At 36.5% G+C, this 25,731-nt stretch overlaps 1 protein-coding gene across 3 annotated transcripts in view; it reads left to right on the top strand.

The window, feature by feature from the left end:
- The window catches only part of LAMP2 (lysosomal-associated membrane protein 2), a 39,550-nt gene that overhangs the window by 9,289 nt on the left and 4,530 nt on the right, over positions 1 to 25,731 (top strand). The window contains exons 2-9 of one of the 3 annotated variants that reach the window (XM_008587364.1): positions 1,926 to 2,044; positions 2,693 to 2,906; positions 6,465 to 6,623; positions 7,613 to 7,800; positions 8,578 to 8,700; positions 12,177 to 12,240; positions 12,659 to 12,823; positions 22,445 to 22,630. In XM_008587364.1, the coding sequence (XP_008585586.1) occupies positions 1,926 to 2,044; positions 2,693 to 2,906; positions 6,465 to 6,623; positions 7,613 to 7,800; positions 8,578 to 8,700; positions 12,177 to 12,240; positions 12,659 to 12,823; positions 22,445 to 22,584 (1,172 nt within the window). In that variant the 3' untranslated portion in view covers positions 22,585 to 22,630. Of the gene's footprint in view, positions 1 to 1,925; positions 2,045 to 2,692; positions 2,907 to 6,464; positions 6,624 to 7,612; positions 7,801 to 8,577; positions 8,701 to 12,176; positions 12,241 to 12,658; positions 12,824 to 15,196; positions 17,710 to 22,444; positions 22,631 to 25,731 lie in introns of those variants that run through there. The other 2 variants (XM_008587365.1, XM_008587363.1) reach the window with 2 other exon arrangements.

A 25,731-nucleotide genomic window follows, 5' to 3' on the forward strand; every position in this document is an offset into this window, starting at 1 on the left:
GACTCTTGAATTTCTTTTTTTCTTTTTTTTTTTTTTTTTTTTTTTTTTTTTTTTTTTTTTTTTTTTTTTAATTTTTTATTTTGTCAATATACAATGTATATGATTATTATGGCCCACCACCGACACTTCCCGCCCTCCTCCCTCTCTCCCCTCCCCCCCAAGAATGTCCTTTCCGTTTGTTTGTTGTAACAACTACAAAAAAAGTATAGTTGTTATATCTTCTTCCCCACCCCACACCCCCCGGTTTCTTTTTTTGTGTGTGCGTGTGTGTGTGTGTGTGTTTGTGGGTAAATTAATTTGTTTATAATAAATTTGAACCACAATCTGTGCCTTCTTCATAAAGCTTCAGTTCTCCCACCTTGGGACACATTGATCCTATTAGCTATTTTACGTGGTTTTCTTCCTGTTATTCTAATATCTTTGGAAAGAAAATGATTAATACATGTGAGGCTTTTCTTAGTTATTTTTAATAGTTTTTAATGCTTTGAATATAAGGAGAAGAATATGCTAAATCTAGAGACTTTAAACAAGACCAAGAGAGACAGCCTATATAAAGCAAACCTCCAGTTGGTTAGAAAAAAATGTAAGTTGGAGTTCTTAGCACTACTGCAGAGTAGCCTTGGATCAGTATGACAGCTCCATTCCATATTGTACTTGGAAAAGAATGATCATAAAACCTACTTAGGCCTCACAAGGTCTTTTTGAGGCTTGACCAATGCATTTAGTCACTGTCTGTAACCACAAGCTTTACCATAATATTCGGGCTTGCTGAGACAGCCAGGTCTCTAGAGCATGACGATAGGCTTTTGTGTACAACTTGAAAGGTGTTGCTGAGGCACGCCTTCTTGGTATTCCTCTTAGGACTTTTTTCTCCACAATTTATAGCATGTCCCTACCTGTAGATGACACTGGATTGCCCAGATATCACTAAAGGGTATGCAGCTATCTTAACAGGAAACAGCTTAATCTGTGGGTAATGTGTGAGACAGTGGAGCAAATCCTTAGATAGTTGCCCATTATTTATGTTGCTGGTGGTTTGCTGGCATGTTTCCCCCCCCGCTGAATGCGTATTTTTGAGTCCTTGGACTCTTCAGTTTAATAGGTAGTGTTTCTATGTTTAAGTGTTGGAGGTCAAGTTAGCTGAAAAGTCCCAAAGCTTTTCTGCCTTTGTAAGATTTCTCTGCCTAAAGAGGTAGCAGGTTGAGAATTTAGAAAGTACCTTTAAGTCCATGTCAAAAGATGCATCAACTTTCTTATCAGTTGGATTTTGAAGTGAAACAAAGTGATCAACTTTGCATTTATAAAAATCAACCCTTTTCTTATGGATTTAACAGCCCTTTGCAACTCTGCTTCTTTGGTTACATGATATACGTGCTTAGAAAGAGCTATCCCACATCTGATCACATCAGAGTAAAATAGTTTGGGAAGACATCTGTGTGGTCATGTAGCTTACAACTGGATTTAAAGCAACAAAACCGTACAACATCAGATCTATCATTATTTCTGCAGAGAGAGTTTCACCAGCTGGTTTGAGAGAAGCAGGAGTTTAACACCACTTCTAGGCTTCCCCTTACCTCATTTACCTCACAAAACAGTTGTAACAGGCAGATTATAATTTCCTAAAACAAAACTAGCAAGGTGCAGATGAATGTATAAATGATTATTAGGAGGCAGAAGGCAAGCATCCGTGCCATTACCTAAGCATTCTGGTCTCATATCCATTCTTTTGAGAAGGGATAATGCTAACTTTATCAATAGGATTCCATTAAAAATTCAAAGAAAAACAATCACCAGGATACCATATATATTAAAAATACTTTCATTTTAGAGCTGGTTGAACTTCAATAGTGGATAGAGCTTTTTTTTTATTTTATATGTGTTTTTGTGGTATAATTTTAAAATCTTATTTTTTTTAATAAATTCAGGAGCTATCCGGTCTTACGCATTGGAACTTAATTTGACAAATTCAGAAAATGCCACTTGCCTTTATGCAAAATGGCAGATGAAATTCACAATACATTATGAAACTACCAACAAAACTTATGTAAGTAAATATTTTAATTTTTCTTTAATTTTTATAGTAGGGATTTAGTTTTGATTCTTTTTTATCCTTTAGATGCATGTATGCAAATAAGATTTCATGTTAACTGTCTAAACAAACTCTGGGTTTTTTTTTAACATATACACTTGAAGGTATTCTGTTTAGTGTTGGAATAAATATTTTTTCTAATTGGTTCTTTGGAGTTTTTTTGGAGTTGGTTAAGGGCAAATAATCTGAAGATTATGTGTATTCAAGTCTGACTACTTCTATACTGTGTTTAGAATGTACTAACATCAAAGTGTGCCCCCCCCCCTTTTTTTTTAAATAGCTTGCTATATACAATCTTTTTTAGGTCTCCTCTTAATCCTTTTGCCGCCTTCTTTTTCTTAAGGTCCTTCCTGCTATACAACCTAAAAAATCAGCAGAATAGTTCAGGCCAGTTTTCCTTTTCCTTTTAGACACACATGAATTTGTACCAGAGGGCTGCTGTATAGCTGAAGAATCTGAGACTGGTTTACCCTGCAGACCAGGCAAAGGACAGCCTGGCCATGGGGAACGTGTGATTTAGACTGAAGTGACATGCCCTGCATAAGTGCTTGGTGCTCATTACTGCCTCTTTGTTCCTCACCCCCAAACTTCTTTTTCTTTTAGAAAACTGTAACCATTTCAGACCTTGGCACTGTGACATATAATGGAAGCATTTGTGGGGATGACCAGAATGGTCCCAAAATAGAGGTACAGTTTGGATCTGGTTTTTCCTGGACTGTGAACTTTACCAAGGAGGTGTCCAATTATTCAATTGCCAGCATCTCGTTTTCCTACAACACTAGGGATAACACAATATTTCCTGATGCTCAAGATAAAGGTAACCTTATGAACTGAATTTGTGTTATGTTCTCTTTTTATTGATAATAAAAAATGTAAACAATTTAAAAATCATCATTATGTCTGTCTTCCTAACTAGAATGGAAACTTCAAGTCTCTGTACCTGCCCACCCCCCACAACCCTGCTCTGACCCCATGTGTAGCACAGTGTTTGATACAGTGATGATATTTGCTGTCATTGCTTGAGTGCTTTACTCTGTACCAGGTAGTACCCTAAGTATGTTACCTGCAGCATCTCACTTAATGCTCAATAGCAACCCTGAGACGTAGATATTATCTCAGTTTTACAGGTAAAGGGAATGGGGCTTGATGGGATTAAATGACTTTCTTAAGGTCACACAATCTAATAAGTGGGTGAGCTGGTGCTTGAACCAAAGTCCGTTGAGCTACAGAATTCATACACTTAACTATTATTTATTTCATTCAATAGTGGACACTAAACAGAAGTTGAGTGAATGAGAAAATCTTTTACTATTAACTATTTAAATGTGTACAAGTTCAGTAATCTGACAGGAGAAGAAATGCCTCATCTTCAAATCTTTTTATTATTTAGATAGAATTTTGACTGAAAAGTAAATGATGATTAATTAAAGGTAAAATAACTAAAGTCAACATTTGCTGCTATTTTGAGACAATTGCAGGTGAAAATGAACTTGTGAAGGCATTGGCGATTAGGCCATTCTTATGATACTCAGAACTGAAATGTGTAATAAAATATTTTGAAAGCATAGATAGTAGAGATTTTAATTTCGTTATGGACATAATTTTCTCCTTTCTTTCCACTCCATTTAGATTGGGTTGACATGGTGTTTGTAGTAGCTTAACTCTTCTCACATATGGTATTTCATTCTGACCCCAGAAACACAGGTACTTGGGCTTTGGTTGCCTAGATCTGGGGATTATTAACTCATTTGGACTTGTGGATATCAAAAGATCACATTTTAAAGACCCAGAAGTGAATAAGCTTATGTATAACTAGGGTGGTAACTCAGACTGAGACTTGGAAATCAAGTCCTAGTTGTCTTTCTATTAATCTTGTAGTTTGATAGGATAATTAAAGCAAGTGGTTATTGTGATCTTATGTATTTATCTCTGTGCCCTGCATTGTCTTTCAGAACTGGTATAAGATTTGCCCCTCTGGGGAGCTAAATTGTGTTCCCAAGTTATATGGAAAAATAGGAAAATGTTGACCTCACTTTGATTTTTTTGTTGTTGTTTGTGTTTTTGTGTGAGGGAGTAGAGGGTTCATAAATCTTTTCTGACAATGTGAGGAAAGCTCTAGACCCAACCTCTCAAAAAAGAAAAAGTACACAGTAAATTTTGCATATGGTTCATAGTCCCTGAGCCCATCTGAGGATCCCCGTGGTTAATTAAGAGTGCTGGATTTAAAAGTGTTCCCACAATTGGTCCTGATTAGGAGCAGAGAAAAAGGAGAGGTAAGTGTGCATTAGAGGAGTGAGCTGGAACTTGACTGATGGTAGAATTTGAGTAAGTGAAGGATATTGAGAGGATTTTTCCAGTAGGGGGAAGCACAGTATGTGCAGCAGTAATTGGAGAGCTGCCTGATTCAAATAGAGGCTGTGTTTAGCAGAAGGAAAATAAAGTTGGCTAAGTGCAGTGGGTCTAAATTATAGGAGCCTTGGAAGCCAAGGAAAGGCATTTAGCTTGATGGGGCAGGCACTGGGGGATCATTTTAGGTTTTTTAAGCAGGAGAATGATATAACAAAAGTACAGACAGTAGTTTATAAAGAATATTCTGCAGGATAAATTTGGAAGTGTGGAGACTGCAGCCAGAGATGGCAGCTTAAGAGGCTGTTGCAGTAATCAAGGGATGATGTAATAAATGTCTGGACCAAGGGGGCAGCAGTAAAAGGAGGAGGGGTTTAATCTGCCATAATTGGATAGAAAAACAATGGACTCTAAAATGTTAACCCTTCTTTCTCCCCACTTTTATTTTAAACAAGGGGAGGATTGCTTTTTTTTTTTTTTACTAGCTTCTGTATAATTAGACATTTGAAATTATTTGGAATTTAAAATGGCTTCATGAAATGGACTGTTGATAATTGTTTTTGAAATAATTCAGTATTTCAAAATACTAATTTATTTTTAGGCATCTGATAATTGAAGTAACTTTGAAGCTGTTTTCTTTTTTAAAAACTTTTTCATGATTAAAATATATAACAGACTCACATGTACCCATTACCCAGAATTAATAAATGCCATTTTTTATATTTGCTTAATTTTTTTGTTTGTTTGTTTAAAGAAATGAAACCTTACAGCAGATACACTTGAGGTTTCCTTTGTCTTTACACCCTAAATTCATTTTCCTCCCTGGCTGCTGAGAGGCAACCACTCTCACGAATTTGGGGTATAGCCTTCCCGTTTGTGTGTTTATATTTTATTACATAAGTACATGCTCATAAACAATACATAGTTTAAAAAACTTATATAGTTTCATAGTATAGCTCCAATCAATATGTCTACAACATATTTTTTCACTCATCTGTTTTTGAGACCTTGCTATACACAGCCAATTTATATATCTGGTCATTTTTGTTAATGGTGAGAAACAGTTTGGGGGAAAATGTTCTAGTTGATTGCTTTAAAAAAATTCCTTTGGCCATTAGGGGGTGCCAAGGCTGCCTTGCTACATGATGGAGAGGCCCAGAAGGCAGCCTGTATTAGGGACCTTGAATACCCTTCCTTTCTTGCTGCTTCTCCAAGAGATACTAAGCCTTTGGGCGGATAAGTGTGATCACAGTCTTGAAGTTTCACTGTAGGCATTCTGATAAAAACTCTGTACAGAAAGGCTGTAACTTACTGCTTTCATGCCTGAAATGGAATAGTCCTTAAATTCCATCCATGAAGAGGTTCCACAAGCTCATTAGAGTTAATATAACTTATTTTGGGATAGTAGCACAAAAATAAGTATTCATTATAAAGTCCGTGATTAATTCATCTCTCTTTCTTCTTTATTTATAATCACTAAGTTCTGTTGAGTCTCCCTTAGATAGATAGGTGTTTTCAGTTTGGCCTCTTCGTTCTCTTCCTACTGCTGCTCACCATCTTAGTTTAGGCATCGTTCCCCACTCCCCTTCACCTTAACCAGGCCATCAGCTTTCTTACTGATTTCCTTCTTAAATGGCTTCCCTTAAACATTTTCTCACCTGACCATCCCCTACACATTTGGTGTCTTCCTTAAAGTAAATTATATGTGTATTATTTCCTGCTTTAAAAACTGAAGCTGGCCCTCCATTGCTAGCAAAGAAAGCCCAAATTGTTCTTAGATTGTAGAATATGCTTCAAAGTGTGGCTAATCTGCAACTTGCCTTTCTTTCTTAACCCCTATTTTTTCTTCCCCCTTACTCCCTATGTTTCAGCCACTGTGAATTTGTCATTCCCTTGAATGTGCCATACCCTTCGTCACTTTGGGCATGAGGTAGAGGCAGACAAAGAGAAGGAGAAGACACCCTATATGAATATATTACATTTTCCCCCTATCTTCTTGGAAACAGCCATTGTTGATCTTGTTTTATAGGAATTCTTACTGTTAATAACCCCGTGGCAATCAGAATTCCATTGAATGAAATCTTTAGATGCAATAGTATATCAACTTTAGAAGACAATGATGTTGTCCAAAAATATTGGGATGTTCTTGTGCAAGCTTTTGTCCAAAATGGCACAGTGAGCACAAAAGGTAAGTACGTAAAGTATATATTTCTATATAGTACTTGGGTCCTAATTTAAGATTAGGATATACTAAGTAGCTTTCATTGAAGTCATTATCTGCAAGCATATATATATTAAGGCTTATTTGTGGCTTCCACAAATAACAGCAATTCTTATTTTTTGAAACTTGCAGTTTAAAGTTTATGATGTACATGTTGTGGAATGGTGTTTTAAAAGGCTTTACCTATAATGTTTTCAACTGACAAAACCTAATCTTTGTTTGAACAGATCTTCAAATAGCTTGATCGTCAGCTCGTTATCAGTTCCAAGACCACAGCTTAGAAATTAGATTTCTGTGTTCTAATCTTGAATTTTTTAAGTTGATTTTGTAACTTTTATATGGCTTTATGGAAATGTAATATTCATCAGTTCATTCACTGAAGTGCCTATGATTTGCTATAGGGGTAATGCATATGAAAGGTTCATTTGTATTTAAATCCTTTAATGATCACTAAACTTTTTTTAGTAAACTGTATTCTTCCTTATAACTTTTATGTGGAAATGAAGAAGGCAGGCTAGGTAGGGGTGAAATATTTTCAAACTTAAATCTCTGAATTTCACGTCAGAGGCAGGTGTAGTTCTTTGGGAATAAAGGGGTTTAAGGGTCTGAAAAAGATTAGTGTGCAGCCACGTGTGAGTAGATAAAACATTTGGATGTGTCCCGAGTTTGTCTGCTGTGTTGTAACCCATAGAGATTGTATATAAAGCAGCAGTTTGAGAACCACTGCCTCGTTTAATTTAAAATACGAGGGCTCTTCAAACAGTTCATGAAAAGATTGGTATTATCTTAATTCTATTTTTCCATGAACTTTTTGAAGTACCCTCATATATTAATAAGGTATTCCCTTCCCCTAATGTAACCCTCTTCGACTTCTATTGGAAGAAATATTTTGCTATTCTGTGGCCTTATGGTTAAGAAAAAGTCAACTTTATTTTGTCCTTTTTTGTTTGTTTTAGAGTTTCTGTGTGATAAAGACAAAACTTCAACAACAGTGGCACCCATCATTCACACCGTTGTGCCATCTCCTACTACAACACCCACTCCGAAGGAAAAACCAAAGGTTGGAACCTATTCAATTAGTAATGGCAATGGTACTTGTCTGCTGGCTAGCATGGGGCTGCAGCTGAACGTCACTCAGGATAAGGTATACTTGTTTGTCTTTATCTATACATCCTTTTTGTATTTCCTTTCAAATACTACCTTCAGTGCAAGAGTACTGTTACTAGAATGATTCAGTTTTAAATGGATATTTGATGTTGATTTGTTGAGTTTTGATTAGTTTAGAGTTAATATAATGGTGAAGAATTAATGTTGCTTTCAAGGTGTTGTCTTGGCCAGCAGAAAACCTAGCAGTTTAAAGGACTCTTTGGGGTTAGATTCTTTTTACCATCAGTAGATCAGAGTTCAAACAGTTAATCTTTCTTTCAGTCAGTTTAAAATACAACTCCTTCACACTTTCATCTGAAACACGCTGTAGGTCGGTGTACGGGAACAGTGCAGCTGTGTTTCTCCAGCTGTTTGATGACTGCGATTGTATAGGGATGCTCAAGTACATGATGGCACGTCTAGTTGCAGTGTTCCACTGAGGCTACAGAGGGAGTGCCAATGAACAAATCCCCTTTCCAGGATCCTGTGACTTAAACAAACTAGACAGATGGCTCTTGAGCTCCATAAAAATGTGTGTTTCCATTTGGCTCATTACTGAGGAAGCTTCCCTCTTGTTGGTTTTTTTTTTTTACGTCGTCTGAGTCATAGCTTGAGGGCCCATGCCAACTTTGTTTGAAAGTAAGACACCATGAATTTAAGTATCCACACAAAGCATTTTTTTGTTCTACACTGAAGTTGGTCTTATTAGAGTGTAAGGCGCTGCTGTCAACTTTTATAGTTAATCGGTACCCCTGCCCCCCTTCTTCCCCTAAAGGTTGCTTCGGTTATTAACATCAACCCCAATTCAACTGACTTCACTGGCAGCTGCCACCCTCAAACTGCTCTGCTGAGGCTGAATAGCAGCATCATTAAGTATCTTGACTTTGTCTTTGCTGTGGTGAGTAACAAATTTTTCCAAAATTAGGTTCATTCTCTTAGAAACATGTTTGAAAGTCTAAATAGTTGTGTGTGTGTGTATGTGTGGGATATTTAGCTTTATTTTCCATTTCAACAATACTTAATTATAAATTGTAGTCCATTGATCCCTGTTCATCCCTCAGAGTCTTCTCGGTGATCTATGGACCAGACTCTTGTATTAATGTTCACCAAGAGTGGCCATTCTGCCATTATATAGTCTCTAGGGTAGGAACAAGAATTAACACACATCAAAAATCTGTCTAATCTATCCATATGTAAGTAATTTCCATGATAATATTTTTCTCTATTATTGGTTAGACAACTCTCATATTTGTCTGTTATAATATTTTAAGCCTTTTGGAGGCTATGGTATTTGTAATAGTGTCAGTAATAGTGATAGCTAACATTTATTGGGTACTTACTGTGTACAAGGCTCTGTGTAAGTACATGTATTAATCCATTAAATCAGAATAATTTATATGGTGGCATTTGGGTTTTTGTTGTTATTCACGCTTGTATCAAGAGCTGATCCCTAAACAGAAGGTTTCAGGTTAAGCATCCCTGTTCTACTTTTTGCTCGTATAAATTAATCATTGGGGACCTTTATTTCTGCCTTCTCAGAAGCAATTATTATCCCCATAATTTTTTGTGAGAGGGTATATGTGTGTGTGTGTGTGTGCTGTGGCAAATGAGAGTGGGGAAAAGGGGATAGCTATAGGTGAGGGAAAATGTTGACCCACCAACAATTCTCAGAGTAAGAGCTATTGAATAATTGGATAAAAACCAATATATTAAAAGTAGATTTGTTGTTATTTCATATCTGAACTCGGTTGAGTCTAAATCCTTTTTTCTCTCCAGAATATATGCTGAGTAATTGAGAATTATGTTAGGCAATTGTTTTAGAAAGGTTTACAAAAATCTTCCTTTTTGCAGCATTCAAATAATTCCTCTGATATAATACACATATAACCAGAAAATTACTATTAAAAATGTCTAATTAAACTTGTCCACTTCAATATGGTAAGAGCAGGCCTCCCCAGACACATTCTCTTTTAAAGTTATCTTATAGGGGTTATGATCAATAAGAATGAGGAAGGTAATATTTTAGGTTCATTCCCTTTTGAGTGATTGAGTTTGATCTTTCTAGCTGTGGTAAGCTCCTAAAAGGAACATGGTTTCTTCTGATTCTCATGGGAAATGTTTAATATTTAATAATTATAATATTTAATTTGCCGGGCAAACTATTTTAAAATGTAATGTAAAATAGTGACACTTTAACCATGCTACAGTCACTTTGAAAAATCAAAAAACACCTGCAATGTCACCAGAGTTCAGTGGGGCCCATATCACCTTCAATTCTGTCGTGTTAGATGCTCCTTAGGAGAATGTATAGAATTCAAGTGAGTTATGTGCAGGCTGCTATGGTGGGATACAAAGAAGAAAGCCTGTATTCTTTTTTTTTTTTTTTTTCGTTAAATTTTTATTTTGTCAATATACAATGTATATGATTATTATGGCCCATCACCGACACCTCCCTCCCTCCTGCCTCTCTCCCCTCCCCCCAAGAGTGTCCTTTCCGTTTGAAAGCCTGTATTCTTAAGGTGCCCACAGTTTAGTGGTAAAGATAGAAATACACAAATAATTACCATTTTTGTGGAAGGCCTAAATGCCATGCTAAGGCTTTTGAACTTGATTCTGTGGGACAATAGAGTACTGTGGAAGGTATGTACACAGTGGGCTGAGTACCAGACTAGAGGTTAATACAAAGTGCTGTGGGAGAATAGAGGAGGGAGAGGTTGATTCTGGCTGGAGGAGAGTCAGGAATGTTTAATGGAAGAGATGGCATTTGATCTGGGCCTTCAAGGATGGGTCAGATTTGTGCGTGTGGAAATAGGGGGAGTAAGCGGAAAAGTGCAAGTTATCTCTGGATAAAGGAACATAATCAATACCAGCTGGGAGAATGAGGCATGTGGTATGTTTAGTGAAAGTATGGAAAGGTAGTTGGGACAAATTGCAGAGAGCCTTGAATGCCAAGCCAAGACATAGCTTAAGCAGAGGAGTGGCATGATGAGCTCATGAAGTCCTCCTTTATGCTTCCTTCTGAAATGGCTCTTGAGTCTGTCCCTTCGATTTCATTCCCCACTGCCTTTTCTCTGGTTCCAGCGGTATTGCCTCTTGCCTGGCCTGTTCAAACAGCCTGCTGTGTAGTCTCTCCTCTTTCTCATTGCCCCCAATGTTCTTCCACATTAGCTTAATCTTCCTAAAGCACAGCTCTTCCTCAAACACCTTCAGTGGTTCTGTTTTGCCCTCAAGGTAACATCTAAAGTCCATGGTAGGTAGTTCAAATCCCTTTTCCCCCATGCAGTGTAGCCTGCATTTCCAGCCTTTGTTTCCTTCACTCCCTTTTCATGAACCTTACACTTCCCACACCCTGTCCCCTGTGCACAATCGTGAGGCAGGAGAACATAGTAGTAACCATCACCTCTGCAGCTAGACTTCCTGGGCTTAAATCCCAGCTCACAGACTACTAACCATATAGCCTTGGGGGAAGTTAGTTAACATCTCTGTGCTTCGATTACTCCATCTCAAAATGGGGATTACGACAGCACCTGTTGCATAGGGATATTGTAATTATTCTTTGAAGCCTCATATGGGAAGTTTTAAGAACTGTGCTTGGCACTTACTAAGTTCTCAAATGCTAGTGTAGTCATGGTTCTGCTTGTATTCTGACTACCTTTACTCATGCTGTTGCCATCTTGAGTACCCTTTTTCCACTGGTTTCTAACAGAATCCTACCCAATTCAAATGCCCCATCCCTAAGCTGGCATTACTTTTGTTCCTCTCCAGTTGAAAGCAATTTCTCTCCTATTAATTTTCATAACTTTTCATTTTCTTTTTTGTAATATGGTGATTTATTTTATCTTTCCTGGCCAATTGCAAACACAGTGAGGGCAGGATCCAAGTCTAGTTCATTTTGCTAGCTCCCTGGAGCACTTCGACATGTTACCTTGTATTATCAAGCACTCAAATAATTAGAATGACTGGCTGATCAGATGAGTGCTTCAAAAAGATAATAGCAGTAAAAATGAAAGATTAGAGTTGGAGGGGCTGAAAGGCAGGGAGCTCAGTAAAGAAGCTATCATGATCCAGGCTAGAGGTGGTGAGGGCTCATCAAGTGACAGGAGGAATAAAATTGAGGAGATGAATCATCGAGTATCCAAGAACCACATGACTACCCCTGTGGTCCAAAAGTTGGAAATTAAATATAGACGAAAAGAGTTTCTCTCACATTTTGAGTTCTCTTTTGCTTAGTTGCCATTTATTGTACTGGCTCAGGTCTAATCCATGGTTTCTTCTTCTGTGTAATATTATTAGATTGCTTTTCTTCTGTAGATATTAACTGTACCTGCAGATGGTTGTGATATGTTCATTAACTGGAAACTCTTTTTTGAACAGAAAAATGAAAACCGATTCTATCTGAAGGAAGTGAATGTCAGCATGTATTTGGTTAATGGCTCTGGTAAGCAAAGCATTGGCCTGGGGGAAAAGAGTGTGGGACACACTGAAGGAATAGAAACCATAATTGTCTTGTTACTAAATAGTGCTTTATTTAATGGAACAGAAGATGCTTTGTAAAAAGTGTACCTTGACCACAACTTAAAATCAGTAACTTAGAACTATGGTGTTCTGTCTTTTGCAGTATTCCATCTTTTCAAAGTACGGTGGATAATAGTTAAGGATATGAGTGATGTTTAGGCTATTTATAGATGTTTAGAAACATCTGCAGAAAAATAAGGGAACCTAGTGATGGTAAGAATTGCTTTTTGTGGGTAGACTGTCCCCCAAGCGCCCATACTTCACTGAAAATCCCTGAGGACTGTCCCTTTTTTTGATGCTGATAGGATAAGAAGTTGCTAACCTGTTTCTTTTCTTTAAAGTTTTCAGCATTGCAAATAATAATCTTAGCTACTGGGATGCCCCCCTGGGAAGTTCTTATATGTGCAATAAAGAGCAGACTGTTTCAGTGTCTGGAACATTTCAGATAAATACCTTTGATCTAAGGGTTCAGCCTTTCAATGTGATGGAAGGAAAGTATTCCACAGGTAAGAATCAAGCAAACTTTATTAATAATTTATGTTCTTATGTTGATTGATAGGTGGCTTTTCCTTAGAGTCACGGAAATCTTAATGTTGATATAGAGAAATATGAGTTCACCTCTTGACTCTGTTGTAGAGTCCTCATAGCCTTGAGCGAGTTGTGTAACTCTATATTTGGCTCATTATTTTGCTCCAACAAGATGTTTTTGTGGCCTGGAAACCAGTTGCAGCAAAGTTCTTAAAGCTAAAAACTGATAGAAGCTTTAACTGAGCTTTATTTAAGGTGTAGGTGCTTCCTGTAGCTTTTAGTTTATGGCTAGGATGGCACTAGGGAGCAGCAGCTTTGAGCATCTTGTGTCTGCCTCCTTGGGGCCATCTTCTCACTGGAAACATTGTCATACCTGAATGAAGGCAGTTTGGTCTGATTTCGTTAGGACAAAAGCTAAAAAGTGGTAGCAAAGCCTCAAATATTGTGAACTGTTTTTACAAGCCAAAATGATCTGGATAGTTTTCATAGCATTTGCTAGTGTGAATGAAGCTTTTTGAAGATCTCAGGGCTGATGGTATCTCAGAGTTTTAATGAAACCCTTGTGTGAAGGGCTTGTTATAATGTATTCATATGAAAGGATGTATTTGGCATTATAAGATTAAAATTTACATGAAGGAAAAAAAGTACATAAAATTCCTTAATCGACTTGAACTCTTAAGCCAATTACTTAAAATTGGGGGTTTATGGATCTCAGCTCTGCTGAGCAGAGCTATTCCAGTCATCCACATCCTTTTTAACAATTAATTCTACAGTTTAGAAGGAAATGTGGAAGCTGTGTTTAAAAGTGAATATGCTGTGAGCCATTCAGCTGCTTTTGCAGTGGTGCTGAATACCTAGTCTGACTCGGTTAGGTGAGAATAAATCGGGCTCTTCACCCTACTGTTCTTGGAAGTAGAGAGGTTAATCACATTTTAAAAATATTTTCAAGAATTCATTTTCCCTTTTGTTGGTTTTGCTTATGTACTTCAATTATTTTGGTCTTTTAGTAGCTTTATTTTGGAGTCTTTATCTAGCTCCAGTACATTATTACCCTAAATTTAGGTCCAGATTTGTGTTAAGAATTTAAAATCATTTGTAATGTGAATATCAGTTCAAGCCTATTTATCTAGTCAGCTGTAATAGAGATGAACTGTGCTCTTTCTCTAATTTGAAACTTTGGTTTTTATGTACATGGAATTAAAAATGTCATCCAAAGGGGTATACAGCATTTAATACTGATATTGAATGTATAATCTATTTGTAGAACTAGTTTCTTAGCTGTGGGCACCTGTAGTTACAACATACAGGGAACACTTGACTATATAGAGGGAGGAAATAGAACTGTGTTAGAAGAGTGTTGATTGGATTTTACTGGATCAGACTGTTCTCTAGAAATAGAAAAAATACCCCCCATGGCCTGCCAGCCCTCACTACATTGATAAGAAATGTAGTAAATACACTCAAATTAGTAAGAGGTTCTAGCTTCTTGACTTTTACAGCCACTAAAATTGTATATTCTAAGTCAGGGATCTGCAAACTTTTTCTGTAAAGGTCTACTAGAGAGTAAATGTTTTAGGCTTTGGGGCCATATTGTTTCTGTCACTGCTATTTAGCTCTGCTGTTGTAGCATGAGCACAACCATAGGCAATACATCAACAGATGAGTGTGACTGTGTTCCAATAAAACTTTATTTATGGATACTGAAATTTGGATTCCACATAACTCTTACAAAATATTGTTTTTCTTTTTCTCCCCAACCATTTAAAAATGTAAAAGCCATTTTTAACTCTTGGGCCAGATTTGGCTCATGGGTTGTAGTTCGCTGACCCCTATTCTAGAGGAGCTCCAGAGCCAGCCTGGCTGTTCAAATCCCATGGTACTTTCCTGATCTGTTCCCAGTTTCCCCAAAGACATTCACTCTATCACTGAGAAGCTAATCTGGCAATGTAGAAATGGGCTAAATTAGCTCTCTTCAATTCTGGTACAGTAATACTCCTATTTTGGGAAGGACTTGGAATATAAACAAACACACAAATACACATATGGGTGTATATATACTGTATAATACAAACAGTGTGTGCTTATTCATAGATAGAAATAATTATATAGATATTCATATGTGAATACCTATATGTACACACACAAACATAAGTGAAAGGACAAATAAGTTTTAGGATTTTAGTTCTAGAACAGAAAATAATTTTCCGTAGTTTTATAAAAATATACCTGTCTTAGTTACTTGAAGTTGATCTTATAAGAGCATTTCTGACTTTTGAATCAACATCTTTTACTTTCAGACATTCTTTTTTGATTGTACTCATTATTTGTTACACACTTTTTCTCACCTACAGCCCAGGAGTGTTCGCTGGATGATGACACCATTCTAGTACCAATTATAGTTGGTGCTGGTCTTTCAGGCTTGATTATCGTTATAGTGATTGCTTACCTAATTGGCAGAAGAAAGAGTTATGCTGGATATCAGACTCTGTAACACTAATCCATATGTGATCTCTGTTACAAAATAATAAAGCAAGTACAAATTCCAACATGCAACATTTTTCAATTTAAGGTATATTTAGTTACAGTCCTGCTCTTAAATGGGTGGTATGGGGGATTTCGAACTTAAAACTTCCCCAAAACTATAAACTACAAGTTAGTCATATGATTTGGTTTCCCCAACCAAGGAATTTAAAACTGTCATTTCTACTGCAAAAGACATGTGCAAACTCACTTGGATTATAGGTTCTATTTTACTGTCTTGAATTAGTATTTTAGTATATTTGCTTTAGATATTCTGCCTGGTAATATATGAGAGTACTTCAAAAAGTTCATAGAAAAATGGAATTAAGAGATAATAGAAATCTTTCCATGAACTTTTTGAAGACCCCTTGTACAGTTTAGGGAAAACAATTTTTCAAAAGAAATTTCTTTCCCCTGAATGTAGTTGAGTTGGGAAAACACATTCTATAGTGGATTTGTACTTGCTCCTTTTGCATTTTTAAATTTTGGGGGGGTGATTTTCTTTGCAGATTAACTTAGCTACTTTGGCATTGCTGCATATTTGACCTATAAGAGATATGCTAGTAGATTTGAACAGGGCCTAGTATTATGTTCTTAGCAATGAATGCTTTTCTAATGCTTTTTGAATACATTTGTATTTAATGTGGCTGTAATAGCAAAAAATACAAAAGCTTTCTAAATTTTAGAATAGGTGTTAACCTTATTGTTTAATCCTTTTTTAAAAAATTGGATATTTCAGTCTTTTAAATTGCAAGACACAAGACTATTCCAACTGGGCATTTCAATCCATTTTTTAGGTGCTTTAGAGATAATTGCTAGACAGTGCCAAATGAGGGTATTAGTCCTTTGTACCCGTAAGTTGGCCTCCACATGCGGTAATGAAATTAATGCGGATTTTCTCTCTAGCCTTCCAGTATTCCTTGTTGGTGGTAATGTGTTTTGTTCTTTTCTTTTTCTTAAAGAGGAAATGACAGTATGTCCTAGAACCTAGATAAAGGAGTGCACTTAAACATAAAATAACTTGCATCTAACCTAAAAAGTCTTGGTCTTCTCTTAGTCCATTAGAAAGTTGTTCTTTGTTTCCAGCTTGCATTGATTGCTACAGCATTTACTAATTTGGCTTTTACATTTAAATGGTTCTGTGCTAATCAAAACTTACATTGTTATTGTTGATTATGGTAGAATCATAATTAATTCACATACTTTGTAGTCATATTTGTGCTCTGAGAGATGTACCAATTGTCCACTTGCCCTGCACCACCTAATGTTTATATGAGAAAGCAAAACATTTCAGCTTGACAGGTAACACATCATGTATCTCTTGCTGCTTCTAGGAGATCTTTTCTTGTATTGGAATGGCTGAGCAAATATTTGAAAGTTGTTAATATGCAGCCATATATGTAAAGTTTCTGTGTTTTCTTGTTTTGTTTTTATTGGGGGGGATTATGTGCCTCCCGTTCACTAGAACATGAGAAAATATCTGGGTTCCAAAATATTGATATTAAATTCATCTATAATATACATACACAGACACAGGCAATTGCATGCTAGCATGTGTATGTCCATGACTGTCTTTTGAATTATATTCTGGTAAAATATATAGTGGTAAATATTTTCTCTCACTTAAATTTGCTTTCTGTTTAGCCTGAAAATTTTACTGGCTCAGAATCAGATTCTTGACTAACCCCTCTCTTAGAACTACATTAAGCTGCATTGCTAGCTTAAAACATTTCTTAAAGACTAAATATAAATATGACTTTTAAAAATTATTTTTTATTTAAATTGTGTTTTAGCGTAAAATTGTTAACCTTATAAGAATATAAGAGAGAACTTATATGAGAATGGAGGCCTTAGATATTTCTCATGAGTCAAAACAAAGCAGCTTTAAAAAAAATTGGAAGCACAAGTGGGTGGCATTGGCTTAATGCTGTTAATGTTTCTAAAAGTTTCTACATTTAGATTATGTATCAGATTCATATTAAAAGCACTAATAAGCACTGTTTTATAGAAGATCTGACTTCAGTGAATATTTTTGTATTTTACATGGGCCAGTTTGTATACTGCTGTTTACACTGTTATTTCCACTTGTTCTTTGTACCTTCTGAAGTAGTTTTATTTGTTGTAATGGGTTTATACCTTGATGGTAATACTCTATATGGCTTTGCATGTTTTTCATGTTTTAGCATTTGTATAAGGAAACTGGTCCATGTAAATACTTTCCGTATTTTTCCCTTAAATGTCTAAACCACTGGTTGATGTATGGTATCTCTCTTTAGATATTTGCCTGTCTGTTTGCTCAACATTGCTTCTAAAACAATAAAGATTATTTTATTTCTTAAGGAAAGTTGCTCACATTTTTTCCCATTGGCTAAAGTCAAGATTTTGTATACTACATAATGGCGATTTCTTTCAAAAGGAAAAACTTTAGGAATGCCTAGAATTAGAATTAAATTATTTCTAAAATGTTCTGTGTGTGTATTACTATCTGGAAGAATAGCCCCGTATGCAGGCCTCGACTGATGCTAGGCTGGGTACAGAATAAGAATCACCTGGGAAGCACATTATAAAAATACAGATTCCAGACTCCTTCCCTAGAGGATTTAATTTAGAGGGTCTGGGATGAGTGTGTGTGTGTGTGTGTGTGTGTGTGTGTGTGTGTGTGTGTGTGAACTCCCCTGGTGAATCTCATGTATAGCCACTTAGTGAACCAGTAATCTAGAATATTTATTTCACGGTAAAAGCTTCAGAGAATCTCTTCGTACACTTTTCTCAGCTCTTAAGGTGAGACTGATATTTAATATCTATATGTAGCAGCTTTCCACTGCAGCCATACAAATGGAGCTATTGATCAGAACCAAAGTAGGATTATGTGCAGTCTGTCTCTTAGATCACTCTAAAGTACTTGAACGGTCCAATTTCTGGATAGTTTCTCAGTCACCTTAATATATCACACAAGAAAACTTAGCAACCTAGCTAGGACTTGCCTCTGGATTAACCAGTTAAGCCATGTGAATGCCAGTTAGCCATCATGGCTCCAGACTCTGCTATTGGCTACCATGTGACTTTGGCCAAGTTGTGTAACTTCTGAGATCTTGGTTTCTTCATCTAGGGGTTAGGGGCTTTAAAATCCTGATACTCTTATTTCTTTGAGTGATAGTTTCCATTTCAGATAATATAAATACATATTTGAGTATTTTTAGAAGGAATCTGATAAGAAGGTACTTGTTATATATCAAGAACATGCTTTACATTCAGTGTAAAATGGACAATCTCGTTTCCTGCATTTTTTCAGGAGGAATTCTTGTAAGACTCAGATTTTTTTCAGATTATAGCATTGCATCTGTTTGTTTAGGTAGATAACGTTAAATGGTCTTGGGCTCATCTCTCTCCCACCGATCTCCTTTTCTTTTACACCGGTGGCTAACTTTCTGCGTCAGTAATTACCATATCTTGCCTTTGAAACTGGTATACACCTGCATGAGTGATACTGAGTAGTTTCAAATATTTTTTCATATTCATGTGATATACTTCAAACAGTTTGAGTATACATCTAAAAAGTATATGATAAATGTCATGTTAGAATGTGATTCTTAACGCTGGTTCTTCCAAAGAGAAATTTTGACTCAGTTGGTTTTTTTTATTTTAATTTATCAATATACGATGTAGTTGATTTTCATGTCCCTTTACCAATTCCTTCTTTACCCCTTTCCCTCCTCCCCCCATCAACATCATATCTGTTCACTTGTCTTAACAAGTTCAAGGAATTGTTGACTCAGTTGGTTTTTAAGAGGAGTTTTAGGGCCGAGCCCGTGGCGCACATAGGGTTCAGAACCTATATAGGGATGGCTAGTCCGGTGCGCTCACTGGCTGAGCGCGGTGTGGGGCGGTCACAAAAAGGACAAAAAAAAAAAAAAAAAAAGGAGTTTTATATTTTGTTGTAAATGTATATCTGAGCTTTCCAATTCTTATGCTGAAAATTGTATTTGAAAAATTTCTGAACTAACAAAAAATTGAAGAGTAACATTATTTTTAAATCTACATGAAACTTTTCATTGAAATTTTAGTGGACATGAAACTTTTTAATCTTTATTGCTTTGCAGCTATTACACTCTTCCACAAATATACTTTTTCTTTCCCCAGAAATATTTTCAATAGGTATTAAGTGTACATTAGGCAAGTAGATCAGGTCAAAATGACTTACAGAATGAGATTTTCTTTTCTTCAGGATGTGATCCCCTTAAAATTACTGTTTTACCAAAATTTCTTTCCATTACCTAAAGAATTTTTAAAGGCCGAATTCATAAAATCAATAGTTATTATAAATTAATATTTCACATACTAATTGAGAGCATTTTAAGTAAGTGACAGCATGTAGAAAGATCTTTGTATTAGCGGAATTGCCTTTCTGATCTACTCTGGGAATATTTGTCTTACATGAAAGCCTTATTGGCAGTATTTATGAAAGCCGTTTCAGAACTAGGTCAAATACCCAATTTGGGAAAGAGAAGACTATGAGTTTGTTGCCAGAATATGAAATTAATCTACTAATGAATTTTTTAAAAACCACGTTATATTAAATCCAAGGCATAATACTTTATGGTATGTGTCACCTAATAGTTTATGGGCTGGGTGGTAATTTGGGAAATTGAAGGGTAGGAGTTAACTAAGGACTCAATACCATCTGTTCACAGGTTACATCTGGCAACCTCAGCTATCTAGATTCTTACCCAAAAAACAAGTAAAAAAGATAATTGAGCTGGCAGCTGTAGGATTGCATTCTGTTTCCAGTTATTGCCCCAGAGGCTAGCAAAAACAAAACAACAAAACAAAACAAAACAAAAAACAAACAAAAAAACCCAAGCACTATCAGAATCACCTTGCAGCCTATTCATCCCTATTTTCTACACAATTCCATATAAGCTTAATTATCTGATTTATCAAGCCCTGGTAGATTGCAAGCTATTAGGAGAACTAGGGCAATAGGAGACAAGGAAAGGGGAAATAGTGAGAAGTGGCAATTCAACATCCTAGCCCTCTTCTTCCCTTTCTGTAAGTGTGTATCCATCTGTACCACTCTTTCCTCCTCTCCAGTCTCAGGTAGGCTTTCTTTTCTTGGTCAGTAGTTCTGGAATCCCATTCCTCCTTACCTCCTAGGAGACCTTGTACCATTCAGCATCTTCAACTTGTCAATTGTTAATGGCTCCTTCTCTTATCCTGTAAATATGCTTAAGCCTCTTCTACCCTGACACTGTCTTCCTATAAATAGTTCAGTCTCATCTTACAGACATGTTTAAGTCTCTTCCATCCTGAAGCTATCCTTTCTTGTCCCTAGGTCCCCCTTCTAACTACTTCCCTATCGTCCTCTCAATCATTCTCAACTTCTCAAAATAAGTATGGTATGTTCCTCATCCCATGTTCTTGATGTTGTTACTGATCATTTCCTATTCACTCCTAAACTTGACTCATACCCCCCACCCTCCATGTTGCTAGATCCAATGGACATTTTTATTTCAGGCTTCTCTAATATTTTAGGCTATTCTCCTACCCTAATTGAAACTCCTTCCTTCCTTGGCTTCTGTGGCACCATTTTTTTTTTTTTACCTGTCTTTTCTACTTTTTTTCCCCCTCTATTCCTTTGTCTGTCCTTCAAATATTGGTGTTCCCAAGGGTTTTGTCTCTGGTCCTCTTTTTGTTGTACTTGCCCTCACTGAGAAATATCATTGTCCATGGTTTTAACTATCACTTAGGTTCACATAACCACTTGGTTGGGACACAGGCATCTTAAACTCAGCATATGCAAAATTGAGTGTCTCCCTCTTCCACATATCCTTTTCTACCCCCCCAATCTCCCCCCCACAAATAACTCCAAGCAAAACAAAAATGAAATGCATATATTCTTCCCTCTGTGTTCCCTGTTATGATGAATGACACCAGCATCTACATAATCACTCAAGTATGGAATTGGAAACCATTCTATTACCTCCTCCTGCTACATCACCTATATCCATTAGGTCAGTTCTGCCTTCTAATTGGATGTCCAGTCTGTCCCTTCTGCATCTGCACTTCATTAACCCAGTTGAGGACCATATTATTGGTCACCTGGACTCTAGCAATAGCGGCGACTTCCAACTGACTACCTCCGGTTTTTGATGTGCCATAACTTCTGAAACAAATATCCTACTTAAAATCCAGTGCCGTTATGAGCTGATCCTAGTACACTTTTTTCTGCCCCCTTCCAGCCAAGAGTACCTCTTGATCCATTGTTTTAGCTATGCCAGCCTGCTTGCATTTTCCCTCAAGTGCCATGCTTTCTTTCCCTCCATATTTTTGTCTGTGTTGTTTTGTATGCCTTGAATGCTCTTCCTCTATTATCTGCATGCTTAATTCCTACTTATCCTTAAAAACTCAGCTCAAGTGTCACCTTTTCAGTGTGTCTTTTGTAACAAGGCTAAATTTGAGTGTGCCACTGAAACACTACAATGACACTGTGTTGCCCGCCCCTACCACAGCTCATTTTAAAATTGTAATCACTGATTTTCTTGTCTGACTCTCACACTAGATTGAACATCTTGAAGCAAACAGTTATGCCATCAAGGCCAGTTTATATCTCTCTTCCTATTACTAAATGACTCCAGATTGCTGTGCATTGAGTTTTAATGTCTGCTTAGTATAGTTGTTCATTTGGTGAGTTAATACTTCACAATCTGCAGTATTCTAGGCACTGTGCTTCTTCAACATCATAACAGGTTGCTTCTGAAAGCTCACAATCTCATCATCAGGGAAAGTCATTATATTTATTCATTATGTTCTGTTTAAGAAATCTGGGAAATATGTGATCATTTTATACATCTTTCATCCAAAATGACTGAATTTTTGGTACTTAAAAGTGTATGACTTGTTATTTGGAAAATCACTTTTGTGGAACATCTCATTTGCTGCTAATGAATGCCAATGACTTGTTACCTTGATGTAAAAAGCAAAATATACGTGTTGAGAAGTGCTGTCATTTTAACTTAAAATTGACAGATTTGAAATTTTATTACTATTTCTGTTCTCAATTGTCCTTTCTCCACATCTAGCTCAAGACTGCAGTGCAGATGACGACAACTTCCTTGTGCCCATAGCGGTGGGAGCAGCCTTGGCAGGAGTACTTATTCTAGTGTTGCTGGCTTATTTTATTGGTCTCAAGCGCCATCATGCTGGATATGAGCAATTTTAGAACCTGCAATCTGATTGATTATATGAAATACATGCAAATAGCAAGATTTTTTTGCCTCTGAGTTTTTGAAACACTTTGCTCCTTAAAATTGATATGTTGAAACTTTCATTCTTTTTATTTAATATGGTTAATTTTAATTTTAAATTTTGGCCATAAAACAAGTCTTAATGCATTTAAAAAGACTAAGATCACAGAAAATGTGTTCTCTGACCACAGTAACAGAAGGAAATTTAGAAAATTCACAAATGTGTGGAAATTAAACAGTACTCTTCTAAATAATGGGTAAAAAGAAAAATCACAGGGAAATTAGAGTACTTCAAGATAAAAATCAACATATCAAAATTTATAGGATGAAGGGCTGTTGCAGTGCTTAGAGGAAAATTCATACTTGTAAACATCTGTTTTAAAAATAAGAAAAATCCCAAATCAGTAATGTAAACTTCTACCTTAAGAAAACAGAAAAAGAGCAAACTAAACCAAAAGCAAATATAAGTAGGAAATAAAAAAGATTACAACAGAAGTATATAGAATAGCAAATTAAAAAATAGAGAAAATCAACAAAACCAAAAGTTGATTTTTTAAACAGATCAACAAAATCTACAGACCTTTATCTAGACTGACCAAGGTGAGAGAAGACAGAAATTACTAAAATCAGAAATAAAGCAGGGGTATTAGTACATTGTCATTATGTTTTTTTTGCGGTGGTAAGATTTAGTTTCTCTTTCTCAATTGCGTTTTTTTCTACCAGTGGGTTTTGTTCTCTCTTGTGTATTTGTGGTAGTGATTATCGCTTTTCGGATTCCAGATGCAGGACTACCTTGAGGGTGTCTTGTATGGATGGTTGTGTGGTGGTGAACTCCCGCAGTTTTTGTTTGTCTGGAAAATATACTATTTCTCCCTCATTTCTAAAGGATAGCCTTGCTGAGTATAGTATTCTTGGCTGGCAGTTTTTTTACTTTTAGTATTTTGAATATATTGTCCCGTTTTCTTCTGACCTGTTTAGTTTCTGTTGAGAAGTCTGCTGTTATTCTGATAGGGGCTCCCTTTTGGGTGACTTGACACTTTCTCTTGTGTCTTTTAAGATTTTCTCTTTCTTTTTGAGCTTTGCCAGTTTGACTATAATGTGTCTTGGAGAGGATCTTTTTGGGTTGAATCTGTTTGGGGATCTTTGAGCCTCCTGGATCTGAAGGTCTGTGTCTCTCCCTGTACCTAGGAAGTTTTCCATTATTATTTCATTGAATAGGTTTTCAATGCCTTTTCCTCTCTCCTCCCCTTCTGGAACACCTGTGGTTCAAATGTTTGTGCAGGTAAGGTTGTCTGCTAGCTCTCTTAGATTTTCCTCATTTTTAAATTCTTTTTTCCTTTTTTTTGTCTGTTTAGGTTATTTTGAAAAGATTATGTTCAAGATCAGAAATTCTTTTTCTCCTCTTTCTAGCCTGCTGCTTAAGCTATTGGTTGTTGTTTTTTATTTCACTGAGTGAATCTTTCAGTTCCATGGGTTCTGCTACATTCTTTTTTAAGGTACAATCTCTTTGTAAATTTCCTCCTTCAGTTCCTGGATTTTTTTTTCTCATTTCATTATGTTGTCAAACTGAGTCTTCTCATATCTTGGTGAGTTTCCTTTCTTAAGATTGTTGCTCAGAATTCCTTTTCAGTCATTTCAAGCGTTTCCTGCTCTGTAGGGTCTGGTATTTGAGAATTACTGTATTCTTTTGGTGATGTCATTTTTTCTTAGGTTTTCATATTTCTAGTACCTCCATGTTGATGTCAGGTCATCTGGTAGAGCAGTTTTTTCTTCTATTACTTTGGAGTGGGCTTTGAGGAGAGAGACGTCCTCTTTTTCCAGTCTCCTTGTTTTAATGCAGTAGGGTGTCTGGCAGGCCACTTTCATGGTGGCTGTGACTACTGCTGGGGTGTTGAGCCACTTTTGCTGCAGCCATGGCTGTGGGAGCAGCTGTGGTGGGTCACCTGCATGGAAGTGGTGTTTTCAGTGTGCTTTCTTGCCTGCTTCCAGGTGGAGGGGGCTGTCTTTGGCTCCTGCCTAGGACCCCAGGCATGCTCTCTTGCCTGCTTCTGGGTGGAGGGGGCTGCCCTCCTGAAACTTTAATTCTTAAGTTAATCCCAGCATTTTGAGATCAGTCTTTATTAATAAAAACTGCTCTCTGATCAGCTTAAAATAAAAATTGTTGTATTTACTTGTCCTGAAGACAAACTTGTTAAAAAGAACATTGTTGTGCAGTGTGTTTTAAGGTATATCTTAAGAAGCCTTGGCCAAATTTTTATCCTAAGATGCCTGAAACTTATTAACATGGCCATTATAAGAATAAAATATGTAGTGTGTCTTAATGGAATTAATAAATATTGTTTCACTACCAGTGTTCTGTTTCAATGTATAAAAACTATCCTGATTTAAACTCATCACTGTGCATATAGTTCATTAAATAAATATTGATGTGGCATAAATGCCCATCAGATATGCTCAAACTTGGTTTTCAGTTGAATAAGGTAGAGACTGTCCTCAGGACCATCAGCATTTTTAAGGTTATGCGACTTTTGTTGATTTCTTTGAGTTCAAGTTAAGGATGAAGTCAGTATTGCAGGCTTGTGATTTTTCCCTAGATAAAAAAATAGACCCAAGAGGCTACACCAGAACTTGAACTGGCTTCAGAATTAAGGATGTTTATAAGAATTGTTTTTCAGCAATATAGACTGAAAAGATCCAAGCATATTTAACTACTTGCCTTTTTTTTTCTTGTGTTTTACTCTTCTTTGGATGCCTGATTAGCATTGAAAGATAGAAATATTCTGTGAACTAATTAGGACAGATTGTGTTGTGTTTCTCTACCTCATCTTGTTGATCTCTGGAGCATTAAAATCTATTTAGTGTTGTCATCAGACTGGTACTTATGAAATGTAAGCTAATAGCAATCTCAGAAGGGAGGCAGTGAAGCATAGCAACTAGGCTCTTTCTTCTTCAGAATAGCCCCTGTGGGGCCGAGCATAGATGGGGTGTAGAGAGAAGCTGTTGGCATTAAAATGAGCTAGATAATCAGCCCTTATTGACGCATATTCCATGGTAAAAGTGCAACACAGATATTGAGAGTATAGATAAATAAGGAAGCTTAATAGATGAGAAGACTTTCATAT

This window comes from Galeopterus variegatus, unplaced genomic scaffold (assembly GCF_000696425.1).
Source record: "Galeopterus variegatus unplaced genomic scaffold, G_variegatus-3.0.2 Scaffold4351, whole genome shotgun sequence".
Taxonomy (NCBI): Eukaryota; Metazoa; Chordata; class Mammalia; order Dermoptera; family Cynocephalidae; genus Galeopterus; species Galeopterus variegatus.